This window comes from Electrophorus electricus, chromosome 8, assembly GCF_041902795.1.
Source record: "Electrophorus electricus isolate QZ-2024a chromosome 8, ASM4190279v1, whole genome shotgun sequence".
In the NCBI taxonomy this organism is placed as follows: Eukaryota; Metazoa; Chordata; class Actinopteri; order Gymnotiformes; family Gymnotidae; genus Electrophorus; species Electrophorus electricus.
Window position 1 is genome coordinate 25,472,501 of NC_137504.1, and position 12,500 is coordinate 25,485,000.

General features: G+C 42.2%; 1 protein-coding gene across 6 annotated transcripts in view; it reads left to right on the forward strand.

Moving 5' to 3' along the window:
* The window catches only part of brinp1 (bone morphogenetic protein/retinoic acid inducible neural-specific 1), a 91,642-nt gene that overhangs the window by 56,948 nt on the left and 22,194 nt on the right, over positions 1 to 12,500 (forward strand). For all 6 annotated transcript variants that reach the window (XM_081719758.1, XM_081719757.1, XM_081719762.1 and 3 more), the window contains one exon: positions 2,650 to 2,755. In XM_081719758.1, the coding sequence (XP_081575884.1) occupies positions 2,650 to 2,755 (106 nt within the window). The remainder of the gene's footprint in view (positions 1 to 2,649; positions 2,756 to 12,500) is intronic.

The following is a 12,500-nucleotide window of genomic DNA, read 5'->3' on the forward strand; positions in this document are numbered from 1 at the left end:
GATTTGCAGTTAGGCATATTAGCTCTTTTAAAAGTCTTTTTTTTCTGTTCATCCTTCTGTAATGGATTTGTTAATTGCAAAAGGAGGCATGAAGATGACACAACAACAGTTCCAGAGAAGACTCTGCCTCCACCATGTCCTGTATGTGACTAACTCTGACAGACTGTCATTCCCTAAAAGCATCAAACGAGCACACTCATGTGTGACAGGGTGGTTTTTATTGGACAGCGCAGACCACTATTAAAACAAGATTTGGGTCTAAATTTCCTTTGGTTTCCTGTTTTATGATGTTAAATGTAATGGTGACACATTACATTAAAGTTCCCACCCACAGCCAAGCCTTGGCTTCAAACACAGTGTTGGCATTGGGTAGCCAAATTTTGGTTTTCTGTTTTATGCTGTTAAATGTAATGGTGACACCTTACATTAAAAAGTCCTTAAGTAACGCTATTTACAGCACTAGCTAACAATAACAAACCATAGTGAACTTCTGCATTATTAAGCTATAGAAAATGTAAACAAAGTAATTAAAATCATGTGGATTGTTGGGGACTAATGAGACACATTGTGTCCTTCCTTCTCGTCTCATTACCTGGTGCAGTTACGCCACACTGCCTATTTATTTCTCAGTCATTTACAAGAATTCATCATAGTCTCTTTGCCTGTGGGCAGCACTGGACAGCTTTAATACAAGTGTTAATTACTTTATTAATAATACTTATGGTTCATTTATGTTGAAAACCATAGTTTGTTAATGCTACCTAATGCTATAAATACTATTAGTTAGTGGAACCTTAATGTAAAACATTAGCAATATAATATAGAATAAAGATATTTTATAATAAAAATTTAGATAGTTATTTTAGCACTGCCATAGCTTTGAAGAATGACAGAATGATGGAAGATTCATAATGATTAAATGTCCATTGATTTTTTTGTCTTAGGGCACAGATTTCCTTTCCTTTTTTATTTGCAGTATCCTATAATCAGATGGACCATTGTGCATGTCTGTGTGTGTCTGTGTGTGTGTGTGTGTGTGTGTGTGTGTGTGTGTGTCTGTGTGAGAAAGAGAGAGAGAGAAAGAGAGCGAGAGAGACAGAGTGTGAGCGTGTGTGTGTGTCCATCATCCTCCAGAGACTTGCGACTTAAAAGATTATGCCCATTTTATGTCACATAAAGTGTGTCACAGAAAGGCTTTAGCCACTGACGGGCTTTAGCACGCAAAGGTCGTTCTGTTGTCCGCCCCAGAGCATGGGCTTATGCTCTTCTGTGACCTTCTCTATGCTGTACCTCATAATGCAGACAGACAGACAGACAGCCTCTTCTGCCCCCGCTGTGTTAAGGTTGATAGAGGCTGGCTTGTCGCATACACCTATGTGTGGGTTATGCTCGTCTGAAGGTCATGCAGAACAGGACTCACATGTGCCACTGTTTCAGTTTGGTGTCACTCTGAATCACATGGCCTTGGTATGAGGTAAAGGCACTGATGAGAGAGCAGGAGCGAGCTGGCTGGATCAGGGCAAAGCAGGAGCAGAGAAAAGTGGAGCAGGGTGGAGCTAGGCAGAGCAGGGTGGAGCTAGGCAGAGCAGGGTGGAGCTAGGATGGCAGACTGCATAATGATAAACGTTCAATTTCTCAAGAATTTCCAAAGTCCGAGCTTCTCTAAATTGCAGCAGCAAGTTAGATTTCTGTAGCCAGAATTCCATAACTGCCAGTGAATAAATTAAATAATTCTTTGTTCAAGTGTCAGTCGGTAAATTTGGTATGATGAAATTTACATATTAGAAGAGTGCTTTTAATCTAAAGAAAGTGAGTGAGTTCTGTGATAGTCTGGTGAGGGATTTGCTCTGGAAATAAAGACAAAGAGCATTCAACTCTGATAAATGTCAAGGATTTTACCTCTTTCCTTTTAAACGATTTTAACCAGTCTCCTGAGACAGAAAGGTGAGATCAGTCTTAACTGGTGGTGGTCAACCATTAATTAAGGAGCCAATGAAAATCTATTTGGTCAGGATCTCTACGTTATAGCCAAATGCTAAATGGAGACTAGTGCTACGTTTGAATTGCCTAATTAACCCACTGAGTAAAAGTTTGGACAGAGAAACGGAAGTAACTCCGTCTCTCTCAGGCTAACTTATTATCCAAGAAGAGAAAAGCTGTTTGAGGAAAAAGGTCATTAGCACTTCACCTTTTTGTAAGATGATATAAAGTAAAGTCTCCAATGCTCCTTAAAAGGAAAATGCGCCTTTGAAGCCATTGGGGCCCGTCATCCTGAATGTGAAAGCAGGCACTTAGAAACTTCTGTTGTGAAAGCTCTCTAGAGTGATGAGAAATGCTTTTTTCTCCTTCATCATAAAATGCAGACGTGAACAGCATCATTTTAAAGCATGGAGCCTCTCTATAACACCCTTTGGCTTCCCACACGTAGCAGAATCATGATGTAATCATTCATTTTAAATTAGTAGCAGCAGTTTTTAGCTCACAATATAAATAAAGTATGCCGTGTTGCCAAAGTCATTTTGTTTATTTATTCTTTTCCGTTTATTAAGGTTCCAGTGCTGCTGACATTCCGTATGCGCTCTGCTGGCATCGCAGGGTGTTCTCCGGGCGGAGGGACGCGTTTCTCATCTGTTCCACTTGTGTGTGCAGGTAACGGAGACACGTACAGGTCCGCTTGGCTGCAGCACATACGACAACCTGGACTCTGTGAGCTCCGTGCTCCTGCAAAGCCCAGAGAGCAAGCTCCACCTGCAAGGTAGGCCCCAGATCGGCCCTCGGCACCACGCCTTCCCGAGAGGCTCGCCCGTTTACTTAACCGTATCACGCTTAACGCTTATTAGACCAAGAAAATGCGACGTTTCGTCAAGTTGTGTTATTTCTGTTGGGATGTTTGGGCTGCTAAACGTTGAGCTACAGAGAAAATGAAGAGAATTTGCAAAGTGAAATGGATACGAGTGACTGGGTGAGCATTTAAATGCTACAGCTGCACACTACAAGGTGTAGAGAAGCAGCTGAATGATAGTTCTACAGTGCAATGTCATAAAGAGACACAGCATGAGAAAAAACCGACTTATCAGGTGAATGTGCAGTAATTGTGCTCTTGTTAGATTTGCCAAACAGTCGAAGAGCCCGCTGTCTGTCAGATTTGAAAAGAGAATTAAAAACAAGTAACAACACTGCAATATTAGTAACTGCTTGTATTGCTTTCAGCCCCTGCAGAGGTGGCCGAGAAAATTGTCTGTGCTATTTTTTTTCTCCCACTATACATGTTTCCCATAGACTTGATTTCACCCTCCTTTCCCTGAAGAGATTGCTGTGTCTGTATGAACCTGGGTAATTATTTTGTCTGCCATACACACTTTCAAGTGTCTTTGGCTGGTGGCTGATCAAGACCTTCAGGTGTTTAAGACTTTATTCAGACATGTCTGCCACACTGACATCGGCGGCTCGGGAAGGAGACTCTTTTCTTTTCTCCATCACCTCCACAGGTCCTGCTGCTCCATATCGACACAGCTAACTATATGTGGCCATGTGGAGCACATGCCGTGCTATCCATTTCGTATTCTCCATTAAGTTCTCCATGTACACGTTTCAACCAATATACGTTTTTATCGTTGCCTGAAGTATGCATGCTCATTGCTAGCACCTGCAACAATTCACACTTTTAAAGTGCAAGAATGAAAGCACAAAGCTGTTAGCAGCCAAACTTCATCCATCTTTTATCTGACCTTCACATATTATCTCTAAGTATTCTCTCTTATAGTTTTCTCTGAACTAGGTAACAGCTGGTAAAAAAATATCCTTTGATGCTAACGGTCATTAAGTTTCTTTTAAAAGTACTATAAACAAGACAAGACAAGGTGTATCATCATGGTGGTTTTTAGTCATATAGGTCAGCCATCTGGAAAGTTTAAGGCTTAAAGCTAATGTAAATTGTGCTTGCATATGGTGGGATGATGAGAGTTCCTTAAGTGGTCTTTGAACTGGAAACTGGACATTTATGTCTACAGAAGACAAAGAGTGAAGCGGGTGAAATCACAGTAAATGTTCTTGATCTTCTCGGGGACGGGAACTGGGTCAGAGCTGCCAGCGTGCGGATGACCGGCAGGTCTTCCAACTTAAAAAAAAAAAAACCCAGAACAACCAGGTGTGTGTCAGCATGGTCGCAAACAGTTGCATAGCTTTTACTTTGTGTAACTTTATCACTGGCCTCAAAACTGCACAAGAAACGGCACACATTTTGCCGTGTCTAGTCACTTTTCGCAGACGTGTCGTAATGACAAGGTCGGGTTACCGAGACAGCACAAAGGCAGAGGATCTCCTGCTACGCGTCATCGCTGCTGACTGCGCAATCCCCCATGCTGCCCCCCTCACGGTCAAGTTTATATTCGCTGGTGGTCCTTGGGGCTGAAACCCCACAATAGAGTCATATGTCAGCTTGGCTAGCAGTGCGGTGGCACTTGACAGATTGGTATGTAACACAAGATGTAGCTGTGGTCGTCAGGCGCTGCGTGCCTTCGTCTGGGTGGGAACAGAACACGTGAAAGTGGTGTGGGTAATAACACAGGAAGCCCACCACCACCGACGCAAAAGAGCCTGGCATGGCATTTAAAAAAATAGACTGCATGACATTTTGCGGGTAGTCGTGGGTAGTAGTGCATGAGCCGCGCCTGGTTTTGATTAAGCATTTTGGTATGTGGCGTGCATGTTGAAATTAAGTGTCGGCTGCGGTGCACGCATCTGACTGACACCGAACTTGATTTAATGGAGAGACGGACGAGTGATCGCGGTAAAAGTGAGGATCCAGTCATCTGCCATTAGTTAGCAGACCACTCCTTCTGTATTTATTAACAAATCAGAAAAGGTCACTTTGAAAGCGACTGTTGTGGCCATTAATAAAATTGCCTTGGAGTTCTTTCCTTCGGATCGGCTGCACACGGGACAGAACAATAAAGAAGTTGAAAATCACAGAGAAGAGGGGGAGGGAAGATACATTAAAAAAGGAAAAGGACATAAACGACAGAAGGAAAACAGTTATTTAAGGGAATAAGAAGAAAAAAAGATAATGGCTTGACTTTATCAGCCGGATGGTGATGGCTACCGTTGCTCGATCTCATGAAGGAGTGCTAATGCAAACAGGAATGTTTGTGGAAAGCAAAACAGAGAAAGGGAATGTAATTACCAACCAGTGTGGTCCTCACACACTCCAAATGGCTTCCCTTTCCTCTCGGGATAATGAGCCAGTCCACCTGCTAATTCCTTGAAAAAGTATTTCGTCAGGATAAGTGGGATGATTTTACAGTGGAGCTCAGGGGTGTGGGGTATCCGACTGACTGCTATGGGAGGTCTTGGGATTGAGAGTTGAAAAAGCTCTGAGCTCAGCCCATGGGACTGACTTGTCAGTTGCAGGGAGAACCTGCTGTGCAGGACACCTTGGCTGTCGGTGCCATGAGCTCAGTGAGGTCCCACTAAAATCTCCAGGGTTGTATTTACACCTACAGATGTCATTTAATCTGCACGAGATAACTCCCCACTGAACTGGCTCGGTGTGGCTATCACACTATTGTTCTGTTTGTGGGCTGGGCACTTTTAGAAAGCTCATGGAATTGTGCTTCCAGATTTTCCAGGTCTCTGTGCTGTCTCTCAGAGAGTCAGGAGAGGCATGGCTTTGCCTGAACTTATGCAGCAACGCATGGTAAGGGAATGCTGTTGTGTTTTCAAATGCAGTTAGATAGACAAGTACAGCAGGGGACTGACGAGATCCCGCGGTCACATATTGTACTGTTTATATTTGCTGTGTCACAATGCTGTCGTGAGAGATTGGGAGGCTGGATGAGTGTGGTAGTTGCCTCGGGGTTCGGGGGCCAGATTGTGTCTGCCAGACTCTTGCCAAGAACTGACAGGCCAGATTGTGAAGTTATGATTGCGAAGACTGACCTTCAGTTCAAAATACGAGTCCCTCCAGCATTGCTCAGTGACTCTCTACAAGGTTGCTGGTGAAAGCAGAACACAACAGAGATCTGCCACAGCATGGAACACAAAACCACGTTAAAAATCCAACGTGATGATGTAACAGCATAACTTTCCATTGGAAATCACCATATGCCACATAAAGTATTTGGTTTTGGTCAGCAGACTTTAGAAAATATTGTCTTCTCTTGAGGACAGATGTGCTCAACAGGAATCGGAGGAAACAACCACATTTATTTCACAAGTTTGTTCGAATTTGGAAAGGACTTCTACTTGAGTTTTCAAGACACCTTGCCTTTTATTGTGGAAGCTGAGCTGAAACCAAATGACCTTTCTGTGCCCATTTGCTATGTTGTGTGAACAATTGGATTTGCTCCACAATTAGACTTATATTGCTCACACTGTTTCATAACCTGTTTCATGCCCGACCTCTTCTGACACAGACTAAGCTGTAAGATGGACTTCTCAGCATGGCAGCCATGCAGGCTGATCACCTTCACCTGCAGAAAACAGCACGTCTCGGAGACACGGCCGTCTGGACCGGCCTGGTCAAGCCAAGGTCAGACAGGAAGTGAAACAGGGACAGGAGACCATTACTAACCCTGAGGTAGCGGGGTCCGCCTGATGTCCGTGAGTCTCAGCATTGCTGTAGCTCTTAGGGTGGTCCTGAAGGAACCAGGGCAGGGTCAGTGGGGAAGTGCACTAATTCTCTCATCCTGTTGCCAGGGAGACTGATTGGGTACATTGTGTACACGCTGTTTGAACTGGCGTGAGCAGTATAGAAAATGTGTGTGTATGTGGTTAGCATGTAGATTGCAATGTTTACAGACAGTCAATTGCTTTGCTTGTGTGAAGTCATTCATTTGGGTGATTTAGAATTAGGTATACAGTTTTGCAGGCAAATTGTGGTTTGGCGAGATGGCAGGAAAGCAAAAATTGGGATCATAGCTATGCATGCAGAGATCCTCAAGCACTGTTTATCAGTTATCTGACATCCCTGAATCAAAAGAAGAAGAAGAAGAAGAAGAAGAAGAAGAAGAAGAAGAAGAAGAAGAAGAAGAAGAAGAAGAAGAAGAAGAAGAAGAAGAAGCTATTTTAGAAGGTTGTGATGTCATCGAGACTTATTGAGAATTTCCTATGGAGTTTTCAGCTTTTTAATCACAGATGACTATTTGACCACAGGACACAGATATTTTGGTGAAATGTCTTGTCTGAGATTTTTCCAGGAGGGGAGGGCAGCCCCACCACCCACGGCACACTTCAGACAGCCACTGTATGATGAAGCTTTCATCTAGGTGTTTATTCTGACATTTGAATACAAAAATCCCTTTTTTTCCTCCCTCCACTTATCATGGAGTCGCTTTTTTGCCGAGCTTTTGTGATCTTCATGCCTGGGAAGCACTGATAGCGTTGAATGATAATGCAACAAGGGGTGTGATGCGGTATCGCATTCTCTATGCTGGATATAAGCTAAAATGCTGAGGAAACAAAAAAAATCTGACATTAAGGGAGTTCACCTATCAAAGCAGCACCGCACTGGAGCTCGGAGCCAGAACGATGGCAGGCCTAAATTACGGGCGGTCTGAACGCTGCCTCGTGCTTTATTGTGTAATGGCGGCATGTGGAGCAGAATGCCTGAGATGAGCTCATTTCTGCAGCTCACATACGAGTGATGGTCTCACCGAGCAAGGCTGCACCGGCCATTATGTGCAGTGAGCGAGCGGGAGCAATCTTATTCTGCCATTCTCTAGCCGTTTTCTCATACTCAGAACCCTCTTGGACTGCTCTTCCTGCGACCTCCTTTAGAAGATATAGCAGCGGATCGGGCTTAAGTGAAACCCAGTATATAAAATAATGTTCATGATTAGGACTATATGCCCGTTGGTTAGGAAGGCTGAGGAATGGAGGAGCCGTATTAACATTTAACATTCTACGTCAAATGATGAACCACAGAGGATACTGGGGAGTCCGATGGAACTATTTACATTAGAACATTTGTAAGAATGAAATTATGGAGGAGCTGAATACCCTGTGTTTACCCAGAGTACACTAATGTCAAGAAACAAGTTGATTATGTGTTTATTACTGCAGCTTTCCAGGCAAATTCAAAGTCAACCTATATTAAAATAAACAACAATAATTAAAAATATTTAGTAGTTCTGCTTATTTTAAACTGATCTTAAAATGTTGAATAATCTTTTCCCCAAAGATATAATAAATGCAAATTTTGCAGAGAGATTCTGTCTCATGTTTTAATTTTTGCAAAAATAAACAAATAACCTCAGGACATTGGTTTGTCTCAAGATGTACTGTTGAATCTACTAGTGGAATCTATGAACAATCTCAGATCATGGAGAGAGACGCAAATTTAATGAATGTAGAATTTAACGGTTAAGTTGTAGTTAAAGGGAGTAGTCATTCCTCACTTAATTCATGCTTTTAAGTTGTCCAAGTTGGTAAACACAGGGCAGTTTGGATAAAGACATGGCAACTTTCCATACCACATAGAAAGGAAAATAGTTTGTGTTCCCCCCCCCCCCCCTCTCTCTCTCTCTCTCTCTCTCTCTCTCTCTCTCTCTCATACACACATTCTTTCTTTCTCTTCTTCCAGAAGCCATGAGCCTATCTGGGAAGATTTATGAATATGTTCGAATAGCCTGAGCCAACAGTTTTCAAAGTGTTGGAAGGGAAATAAATTAAAAAGCCCCACAGGCAATTCATCTGCTGTTTGATGGATTACATACCCATCATCATACGCTCCCATTCTTCCTCTCTCTCCTTCATAAGGGACAAAAACTTTGGTAAACACACAAACAGAAACAAAACAAATCAATTAAGATGTATTTGCAACAAGGACTGCCAATGATGAATTTAGAGCTGAAAAGAATTCTGAAAATTACATATTATGAAAAATTATTGTTTTGTGATTGCTCCACAAAACATTGTCAATTAGTTTTCCTTTTTTATTTACATGTATTATTATGAATGTTATTGTTATTATTATTATTATTACTTTTAAGATAACGATCCTCTTGTTTTCAGGATTCTCATTACAGTTAACCAGAATCTTAGCACACAGTCACTTACAGAATCACGATAAAATAGCAACAGTCAAAGACTGCCATTCGTACAATCAGATCTCTGTGAAGGCCAATGTAATCCTGGTTAACTTCATGCAGTGTCAAACTGCTGCCTTACAGGAAGTGGCTGTATAGCGAGGAATCGCTCTTATTGGAAAATCTCAGCAGCCTGGCCACAGCTCCCCTGTAATGGCGTATCATTTAGAAGATTGATGCAAGCTCACTTTAGTTCAATTCTTTGGGATGCCAGGCACCCGGCAAGCTGATGAAATCTCTCCTCTTTGACCCTGGGGTCAGCTCTCAATTGGAGGTGGTCAATCTAGAGTGTGTTTCTACTTGGGCCGGTAGGACGATAAATCAGCTCTCACTCTCCCTCTTGAATCCCCTCCTCAGCTCACAAGTGTGGCCTCCCTGTCAGACCCAGACTCCCATGCTTTCCTTCATCGGTTTAGGCTTTTTGCTTATAGACAGAAGTGCCAGGCTTGTTGCAGAGTCAATGCTGCCAGTTGTTCACACGCAGGGCGACTATTCATGCCATGAGCTCGGAAGGGCTTGGAAAGTGTCATTCTGCAGAACTCGTGGAGGAAGGGGAACAGGTGTAGGTGTATCGATTCATGCTTGAATCATTGCCACAAGCTGAGAATTAGTTCTTAAACACATCAGGGAACTTCATGGTGCTATAGCAATAAGTGAAGCAATTACACAACCTTAAGACAGGATGTTGTTATTAGAGCTCATAAAATGCACCCTGCTTGACATTTTTAAAGTGGTGTTTTCCTCAACAGCATAAAAAAAACCTCTGATATATTGGGAAATATCGATTGTTTCATAAAATCATTTACAAGGCGATTTTATTGCTGCATTAAATCATCAGTCATAATTCATAGAGCATCAAATATTTTACTTCAAAACAGTGTAGAGAAGGAAAATTATGGCATATTCCCCATATTATAACATATGATCACCCCAGCTGTCTTATTATTGTATTATATCACAGTCAAATAATTTTACTCAGCATCATAACCATCTTTTATGTAATAAAACTATTATATATTTGCTAGAATTTACATCACAGAGTAATTACATTGCACAGTAATAGCAAATGGACAGACCAATAACCCCAGGGTAAAAGTGGCTGGAAATCTTACCTTATCTGTGGTTTGTCCAGTCTTTGGCCTTACCGAGACAGCTCCAGAACCATGGACAGCGTCAGCACTACAGCCGGCTCATCCTCTTCTCCCCGTCAACCTGCAATTTGGTGCACCGTGCAATTTCTTCTTTACCTCTTTTTAGATGGCGGTCTGCATGATTACCAGGGACATCACTATATGCAATTTTCTGCCTTCACGGTAATTATCAGCTTTTGTTTTTGTGTGAAAGTCTGGAAAAATGACTACATTCACTCTCTTGGCTGCTACCTGTGTACCGTGTAGCACTGGTAGATGGGGCTCTCAGCCCTGTGCTAATAGCTGAACTTGTGTAACATTCAGACACCGCTGCTAGCAGTAATGTTTGTTCTGAAGTCCATGCCAACACATTTGGCCAACCTATTTAAAAAAATAATAATAATAAATCATCCACGGGCCAGTTTCAGAAAAAAAAGGTGCCTACATTACTGTAACCCCAGTATACTTTATCTGTCATTGCAAATGTATCCAACACTGAATAGCTTTTGAAAACCCAAGGAAATGTACTCTTGTGGAGATGAACCAAGCTGAAGTCATGTGATTCCAATCCCCCTGCCACTGTCTGTTGCCTGCAGGAAAGTTGAGTCAGGTGTTTAGATATGCCTCTCTTCCAGTGGAAGGCCATGGGAAACATAACGTTTAGGCAAGTTTCTTCCTCATATTTTCAGCATGCGACTTTTGTCAAATTGTCAGATTGCTTGGCTGATTACTTGGCTTACTGTATGGTAGTTTTGGAAACCTCATGTGAAAAGATATCTCCAGAAAGCACGGGAGAGAAGCGATGTCACTCCCCATGGCTTTATACAGAACGTGAATGTGAGTGCTGGCATTCCAGCGATTTAAAAAGCTGTCGCTTTTTCAGTGTTTAGTAGTCACACTTTAGTCACATGAAATGAAAAGAGAACCTTGTAAAAGTTATTTCAACACTTTTCCACCCCGACAGAAATGACTGAGTGAACATACGCAGAGAAAATAAAAGTCTAGACATACTGTGAACATGTAAAGTATTTAAAACACCGGCTGACCCCACAGTTCACTTCACAAGTGACTCTGCAAAGCATAATTATGTAAAAAAATGAGGTAAGCATGTTTTACACCCTAAAAATTTTGGCTTGGATAAATTATAAATGCATAGAGAAGTCATAATGTAATTTCAGAGTAGGTGGAACTTAATTACTGAAACCAGGTTTTCTCTGTTGAATTCAAGTTGCACACTATATCGCATCAGCGCCTTAAGTAACAATTATTTTATGAATTCAGGGGTGTTGGGGGGGGGGGCACACATGCTCAATTAATCTTTGATGAAACCAGTAGCTGGGAATTGGTTCATGGCATCTCTACTGATCCTGATGCAAAGTTAGTGTGAAATCTGGTGCCAGAGCCATTATGCTGAGTGTCTGGATTTATAAAAATAGCACTTTATGTGCTAACTCAGCCCTGAAGGCAAGGTCTGGTCACCTACTTTAGCATTTAGATAACTCCAAGTCTCTGCTGTCCAAAGGGTGCATCACAGAGGGAACAAAGTAGCAACTATAGGTTGCTCCAACCTTGTGTAGCATTAATGACGTCACTAATGGGATCAGGGAGAAGGATGATTAATGATATCAGGGGTTGGGGTGTATTCAGTGGATGTTTGGAATACATGCCTGTAAACACTGTGGCTACACATGGATTATTGATAATCTATTGATGGTCATTGGATTTTCGAAGGTGTTTCTGGCATTAGGAATGAAGTCAAATCTTCAACAGTAAATGTGGTACCTCACAAAGTCATGCAGGAGTGTGAGTATTTTCAGTTTTTTGTTTGCTGAGGGCCACATGTTCCTATTTCACATGCGCTCAGCAATGGTGAATATTGTACGATAGGCACTTAGACAAGCCTGCAATTTATAGACAGGGCCACTGGGGGCAGTGCACTGAAACTGATGTGCTGACACATGATGATGACCAGCATCACCAAACACTATCAGATACATTCTTCCCATTTTATATGAAAATCTGAAGTTTTAGTCCATTAGCCACCCTGATTCCCTGGCATCCTTCTCTGGCGTTTGACGTTTTCGGTGTCTGAGGAAGGACAGGAGCTACATTATGTGGTCCTGAAGAACTGCTGCTTGCCTAGACGGATGGAACTGTGATTTGTCTTGCTGTTATTTCAGCACTCATGCATAACAGAGATCTGAGGCTGGCGTCCGGATATACTGCTGCATTTGTCTTTCCGCTCCTGATCACTGGACTAAAACAGCATATTTTTTTCTTTCCA